The sequence below is a fragment of the Monomorium pharaonis genome, chromosome 4, assembly GCF_013373865.1.
Source record: "Monomorium pharaonis isolate MP-MQ-018 chromosome 4, ASM1337386v2, whole genome shotgun sequence".
Taxonomy (NCBI): Eukaryota; Metazoa; Arthropoda; class Insecta; order Hymenoptera; family Formicidae; genus Monomorium; species Monomorium pharaonis.
In genome coordinates, this window is record NC_050470.1 from 25,330,169 (window position 1) to 25,338,233 (window position 8,065).

At 43.2% G+C, this 8,065-nt stretch overlaps 1 protein-coding gene across 1 annotated transcript; it reads left to right on the forward strand.

Annotated features, from left to right (window-relative positions):
* Positions 1-2,215: 2,215 nt before the first annotated feature.
* LOC105835998 (protein escargot) lies at positions 2,216-7,530 on the forward strand. Its single transcript, XM_012679735.3, has 2 exons — positions 2,216-4,027; positions 4,338-7,530. Exons 1-2 carry the CDS (start codon positions 3,904-3,906, stop codon positions 5,780-5,782), a joined length of 1,569 nt encoding a protein of 522 aa, XP_012535189.2. The 5' UTR covers positions 2,216-3,903; the 3' UTR covers positions 5,783-7,530.
* The last annotated feature ends 535 nt before the right edge of the window (positions 7,531-8,065 follow it).

Here is an 8,065-nt window from a genome sequence, read left to right on the forward strand (position 1 = left end):
GTATCGGCGTGAAGGGCGCCGGGTTGTTCCCTCGTCGGGATTCACACGCACGGGGCATACTACGTCGGCAAACAAAAGCGGGGTAACTTAGCGCGCCCAGTATTCCGTATAATTTATCCGCCACGTAACGAAGGTAGGAAGAAAGAAGCGGAATTCTTTGCCGGAACCGCCGTCGGTAGCTACCGGAATAACCGGATAAAATGCAGGTTCTTTCGATCTTCTCTCCTCGCCTGCTTTTTTTTTCCTTCTTGCTCTCGCTGATCTAGAACGGCGAGAAAGGGTTGTCTGCAGAGACAGATAACCGCGTGGAAGGGCGTCTTTATGCGCAGGTAGATGATTCGTCGACGACCGGTGCACGATTCATCCTCGGTATCTCTCTTTCTCTCTCGGTTTCTGTTTTGAGTTTTCGATGCGTTGAGACGGAGGTAACCGTAGGGTGGCGCGTTTCCTTAGTAAACCGCCACGAGAAGAAAACCCCGATCGGCCCCTTCGCGCATATTTACGTGACAACGAGAGAGAAGATTGTGGCTTTTAATTTAATGCGATCGAAAACGGCAGGTAGGCCACATGACAGTAGGACGGCCGCAGATAGCAAATTAAACTCATCCATCCTCGGAATCGGTTCAAGGAACAGTGAGATAAATGTGCTTTAAATGTATAAATGCATGATACATAAATGCCATTAGGCATCTTATAATAATAAATATCACACATTTAAACATATATTTTAGATACAAAAGCCATAAATCTTTCTAGATGATTTGCGATAATTATTTATTTATAATGTAAATGTTTGATTAAATCGTAAAAATATTCCGTGTCGTCTCATTTTCATAACAAAGCGAAAGGCAACTCTTGTCACGGTGCGGTCTTAAAATTAACCGGGATCATGATCTGCCCGAGGTCGAAGTCGGTGCACGAGCGTGCGCATTTATTGCATTCCTTTTGATCGGCGGTAGTGCATCGGCACGCACTCGGTATATACTTGACGTTGTATTCGTGGGTGTCGATGAGATAAGCTGGACGGCAGGTATGGCGACAACAACGGGTGATTCGCGCCGCTGTTTCGTTGCCAGCAGATAGTTCCTTCAGGATCGTGGCGCTTATCGGTAAACGAATCGGACTCTCTATCTTGACTGACGATCGTATACATTTGCAATGCGTACAGCAGTCGGCTAGATCGTTTCAGTCAATACGTCAGGCGTGCCAAATGACAGTGATCTGATTTGTCGAGTCTTTAAGTACAAAGGTATTTAACTACCTGACACGCAATTAATGAAATAAAAGTTTTTAAACAAAATGTCGGAAGATTGTTTGTAATTTTCAAAAAGAGATTTTTTATTGAGATTGAGATTTTTCTAACATTTTTCAAAATATTGAAGATTTAAAATTTAATGAAATCATTGGTAAATTGACTGACACGTTCCATGAAATATTATATTCAGAATTTCGAAGTTAAAGTTATATATTTTTTTTTACACAGTTACAATATCGTAATCGTCGTTACTATTATCAATGCACTGATAGCATAAACCTGGACGTAGAATCGTTTCAAGTTCAACGCACCGTGCGCGTGCCTCATTTGGAATGCGCCGTTAAAGCGAAGTGAAATGCGTCGCACCCGGCGATTGCTTGCAATATTGATATTGTAATGCAAAGCGAAGCGAGTGTAAATATGTATCGACGGTAGCGAGGACGTTTCTCCTGTCGAGACGAACGGTTAATAACGCGCGCTCGTGGCATATCGCTTACCGAGATTTTATCATGAAATTCTGCCAGCGTGCACGCACGACGCCGTCTCCGCCTTTTGCCTCCACCCCCCCCCCTTTCTCTCTGCGTCTGGTGTTTCTCTTTCATTACGAAATAATGTGATAAAATGATTGGTCGCGCGATCGCTTGGCGAACTAGCAAAAGAATGAAGCTTTATGCGAATGAGCAGTTTACGACGACAAGTACAAGGATCCTATGTCAAAAATCGCGTCGCTTTCGTTTTCTAGCCTATGCGTGGCCATACCGGTCTCTTATCCCGATTATCGTTTCTTGATCGGTCATTTCGAATGATCTCATTTCTCTAGTGATAATCTTGCCCGTCGCATATTTGCAACTGCAAAGAAATGTTTTATTTTGTTTCAAAAGTTATATAAAACTCGCTGGCAGTAAATCTTTGTTGTACATTAATACAACTAAAGCATTTTACTGCTGCGAATATAATAATAGTTAAATTTGTAACATATTTTGCTCTCATTAATGAAGCATGAAACGTATCATTACATTTTAAAAGCGACGTTACACAAAAATTCATTACAGTGACTATAAAGAATTTAAACGCTAATTTTTCCAAAAAGAATACGCATTTTATTCTATTTTATTCTTATCTTTATATAAATTACAAAGGGAGAGGAAAGTTGCTCGCAAACAGAGCAATAGAAATCGAAAAGTTGAGAAATCGTTTCTATATACTTTGAAGAGAAATAGAAGAGAACGTTACCGTATTTTTTTTTACACACGCAGGTCACGTGGCGGATTCTCAAATAGAACGCCGCTTCTTCTTTCGCGCAAAAATGGCCGGCGATCTAACGTGAATCTGCTGCTCGCGCATGAGGGGATAGAACGCTCGCGCGAGTACGCGTGCCTCAGTGCACATGCTCACGAACGCACGCGCGTGTGTGTGTATGTTCCCAGCGCGCGTGGGCGATGCTATGGCACGCGACACGACCGTTACACGTTCGGACTGGCAACGTGGGTCGACGCGGAAGAGGGGGTGAAATTCAGAAGGGGAACAAGAGGTGAATTGCAGCGCTCCACGCACACACGCATACACACACGCACACATGTACATACCACACATACGCACGCGCGCATACGCGAGACGCAATACGCGCGTATCAGGTAGGGGCACAAAACAGTCGACGCGACAACCACTCTCGCACAAAGAGCGAGAGAAGGAACGGTGCCTGGAGTTCAGGTAGGCCGAACGGAAATTCGAATAAAAAACGCGAGTCGCCGAGTTCTCGCGCGGAGGGGGTCTAATGTACCCACACGCGCGCGCGAACGCGAATCCTTGATACACGTGTGTGCGCGTGGAGAGGGTCCTCTAAGAGGGGTCATACAGCATCTGCTCCTATAGAACAACATATAACATACACACATTGAAACTCGCAGAGCGTGCAAGTGTGAGAGAGAAGGAGAGAGAGAGAAACGGTGGAAGGGATGAAAAAGGAAGGACGTGGAGCGTAGCGGACTATCGCGTTGCACTCACGAACATCCTGCACCTTCCGTCGTTGTTGCTGATGGTGGGGGACAGTTGGTGGAACACATCTCTGGTCTATTGGCTGGTGGCCCGCGACCGCCCGTCCCCCATTGGCAAGCAACGAGGGGCCTGCGGGCCCGTATTGGCTCGGCAGCACGTGCGGGCCACCTGCGATCGGTTGGTGGGGCGACCTGTTATAAGAGGCCCTGACACAACCCCCTGCCAGTTAGAGACCGGCTTGCAGCCGAAGCGTTCTGAGCCAGTCGCTGAGATACATTCCTTGCATTTCCCTTTCGTGTTTCACGCGAGTCAAGATTTGTCCAAGTCGCCTAACCGGTCAGTTGAATTCGGACGAGCGCGTGGTGAACATTAATCTTATTACTCTTTGAAGAAAGATCGAAGTGCCGTTTCTTCTGTCTTTCAAAGAGGGATTTTTGACTTATGTGTGAAATAGTGTAGTGACGTCGCATATTATTGCCTTGCGAGACTTCGACAAAGGTGCGATTATTGGATTAACGCTGTAAATGACGGATCTTCACACAAAAAGAGAAAGAAGAAGAGAGACGCTATAAGCGTCTTCACAGTGGCATAGCGTTAATAAATCACAAGAACGGTTTAAGTGTCTTTACGCAGTATCAAAACACAGTGTCAAAATGCTTGTCGACGAGGTGCCACACAACTTCAAGAAGAATTACAATTATAGTCACTGCCCCTTAAAGAAGCGGCCGTTTTATTATACATCTGAGGATGAAGAAGAAGTTCCCGAAGCTATCAAAGGTATAACATTATTTTTCTATTATTATAAAACTTGTTTTCTGATCTTCGCGATTACTTTTATACGAAATTTAATATTTATTTTTATTTTCACGGATGTATGCGTTACGTAGTTGTCTTTTGAATATTATTCATTTTAAACATCAATTAGATAATATAAAATAATGGAATATAGGCTATAATACGTAATTTGCAATGTAAATTTTTATGTAATATTAGAGAAATATTTTTGAGCTTTATTATTTCATCTATATTTCTTTCGTTTCGGTATCTTTTATCATGTATGTGAACGCGTATCTCTTTTGTTTTGCAGAAGAAATAATTGATGTGGGAGTAGACGATATCCCTGAACCTGAAAACCTCAGTACAAAGCCCGAGGATCTCAGCAGAACTGCGGATCGTCATCATGGTCTTCCTCATCAGCAACAGCCGCAACAGCAACAGCAGCAACAACAACAACAACAACAACAACAACAACAACAACAACAACAGCAAGAACAGGAACGCGTGTCTAGCAGGATGACAGCTCCGATTTTCAAGACGTCGCCTCCACCTTTAACGATAGAGCCATCCTCGCCGACGACTCATCATCACGCGATGCACTACGTTCATCAGTTACACTATCACCATCACTACCCGACCAAGACTATCACGCCGCCAGCGGGAATCGCGCCGACCCATCATCCGATGGTGAAGAAGGCGCGAGTTGAAGTGATTCAGCATAACGACAATTCCGCAACGACGCCGACGGCGGGTATGACGGCGACGTCGACGCCGTTGCATTTCATGGCGAGCAAGGCACCTTTGGAGCCGTTGAATCTAAATCCTCCGGTAGAGCCGTTGACTCATTACCCTACGGCAGCCTGGGCTCGCACGGGCCCGCTGTATCCGTCGCATTATCTGCCGTACCCTCCACCTACCTATCGCTATCCTGGAGCGGATTTGTACTCGTCATATCCGGTACCGGCATATCCGCACTCCTCGCCGGAACATCACCCGTCAGTTTCGCCACCGCCTCACGGCGCACTGACCTGCTCGACGATCCAACGACCTATCGCTAGGAGTTATCCTCATTGGAGCAGCCCGGATCATTGCGGTTTGTCGCCTACTAGTTCTGTGGGTTCTGGCTCTCTGAGATCTCCGCCTCCCGCGACGCCGGAGGATCTCTCCTCGCCCAGCAGCGAGAGCGGCAGGTCGTCCGCCGGCAGTACTTCCGCCGGGACCACGATTGTGAACACGAAAATAGAGAAGAGCAGCCCGAGTACTGGCGCCAATACTTCCTCTAATGCGACGTCGTCCAGGTATCCGTGCGCAGACTGCAACAAATCGTACTCGACATTTTCCGGCTTGTCGAAGCATCAGCAGTTTCACTGCGCAGCCACTCAAGGCCAGTCAAAGAAGCCCTTCTCGTGTAAATTCTGCAATAAGGTATATGTCAGTTTGGGCGCGCTGAAGATGCACATTCGAACGCACACGCTGCCCTGTAAATGTCATACATGTGGCAAGGCGTTCTCCAGGCCGTGGCTACTTCAGGGTCACATCCGAACGCACACCGGCGAGAAGCCGTTCCGGTGTCAACACTGCAATCGTGCATTCGCTGACAGGAGCAACCTCAGGGCTCACCTGCAGACCCATAGCGACGTCAAGAAGTATTCCTGCGACAGGTGTAGCAAGACATTCAGCAGGATGTCATTGCTTACGAAACATCAGGATGGCGGCTGTCCCGGCGTGCCGGTGTCAGTCGGCTATTCTTGCTAAAGTTTCGCGTTTCTGTGACCCACGACAAACGTCGCTCGTTCTTATTTCGCGGTCTCAAAGTGCCTTAAAATGCAGTACAAATGTCGAGTTAGTGAAGTCGGGTAGCTTGGTGAATCGCATGTGAAGTACCGATTAAGCCTTTCGCCATTAAAAAACTAAGTCTTAAAAAATATTCTCTGAAGAGTATTTCGTAAAAAAAAAAAAAAAAATTCTTGTTAATTTTAACTTGATTTTTTAAATAAAACATTAAATTTTATTATTTTGACTCCCAACAATGGCGAAAGAATTCACAATTCCACGTATTCTCGTCAAGTATACCATTCGCTCGTATCGAACGCACATTATTAAGAAACAAACTTATCAGGCAGATATCTCAAAAAGTTTCGTGAGAGTTGGTTTCGTTTATTATTCTTCGTTGTAAATATCAATGGTGCACGAATGTGCAACATACAACAATTCACAAAATACTTATTCTCTCTTATTTGTCAAATTTTAAATTTTATCTGTAGAAGAGAAATGAGTTTTTACTATAAATATAAAAAAATAATATATGATAATATGATATATAATAATATGAACAAATATATTATTATAGTATATTATTATATGTATTAAAAAGTTTTATCTTGGAAGAATATTAATGATTTGAGGTCTACAATTGAGATATAAAGTTTTATGACTAATTGTATAAGCGTGCTGACGATATAATAGTACTTAGAGATTATTTCGTCCTTCCGAGAGATCGGTCACGTCGCTCCGAGCACGTGCGAAATATCGAATATAAAAAGCTGCTCGATTACCGCGTGATGTGGTCCCGTGAAACTGTTGTGCCATTTTTTCTAAGTTTTATGCCATTTTTTGTTTCATTAGTTTTGATGCACTCGAGCACATAAAACGAAAAGATCAAGAGATAGGACGATTTGCACGTTTTCTTTTTTTTCTGAGTTATGTTTCGTTTCTTTTGTCGGCGTGCGAGCGCATCCGAACATTATTATTTATTATCGCGATTTGATCGAAACTTATTTATATTAATTACAGTCCTTTGTAGTTTTGATGGAAAGAAAGAAAGGGGAAAAAACTAAAATAAAAAGAGAAATGAACGCGGGGCTTCATTAAAATATCGAATCAAATGACGTGTTTTCGAAAACAGGCATTTCAAGCACAATCGACGTGAATTTGGAAAATGAAATTTTCTCAATGGTTGTCACGCTGGCGATGCACCAAAGTGCCATTCGCGAAAGCGCCACGTGCGCGCCGCGTCGGGTGGAATCTCATTCGCGCGCTCGCACGCGTTAACACGCGAATTGTATGTACATAGTTTAGCGCTTAACGGCTAGCGAGTAAATACGCACAATACGAGTATTATAATTTGCCTACATTGGGCAACTGGACCGATAAGAGCAGAAAAGAAGAGATCTCGGCTTCGCACGTCGCATTATCATTTTCTATATTTTGCGCATTTCGCAAATCCACCATAAGTTTCTTGAACAAACTAGTCATTGTATTATATGCAGAGGAACAAAAGACTCGTTATGATTATTGAAAAAAATATAGAGAGAGGTATAGCTGTTAAGAGTGAGCCATCGTTGTATACTTTTACTTTTTATCGTGCGTGTAATTAGCAGCATGGCTCAGGCGAGTACCACTATTCCTAGTTCTGTAAAGGAAATAAACTCTACTACTACGAAATACAGATATTGCTTATGTATAGAGATATTTTATACGAAATAAATTACGTGAATTTTAAATTTTTTAATTCCTCTCTCTCCTTTTGTGAATTTTATCTTTTTTCCCTCTATGTCCCTAAAATATATTACTATCTTTACCTCGTCCGCTTTCCTCTACACATGTTTTCCCTAACATAATTATTTAGTGTTCCTTTTTTTCAGCATTCTCATGAAAAATTTGTTTTATTTATTTATTAAATCGAATATGTATTATATAAGACATTTTTATGAAGTTACGTAACTGCCGAATTTTGATTATTGGTCATTTACATTGTATACATTTAGATCGTATGTATAAACAGACGAAGTTCATTGCCACGTAATGTTATTTCAGGGACTCGCATAAATCAAACGTTTTATCTTTTGACAAACAACGTGCGCGTAAGCTTAATCTTTTCGGGTAACAAATCGGACACCGGTCGTTCACTTGTCGGAAGTTTCGGGGAGGGGCTCATCGATAAAAGCAATCGTTAATGTATGACTAGTCGGACATTTCGCACGTGTATACGCGCGGATGTAATAACGCACAAAAGTGGCAGAAAAGAATACGCGGCCA

Coding starts and splice junctions, on each gene's coding strand:
- LOC105835998 (XM_012679735.3), top strand. CDS start 3,904: ATGCTTGTCGACGAGGTGCCACACAACTTCAAGAAGAATTACAATTAT. Junction 4,028..4,337: donor AGTTCCCGAAGCTATCAAAG/GTATAACATTAT, acceptor TTTGTTTTGCAG/AAGAAATAATTGATGTGGGA.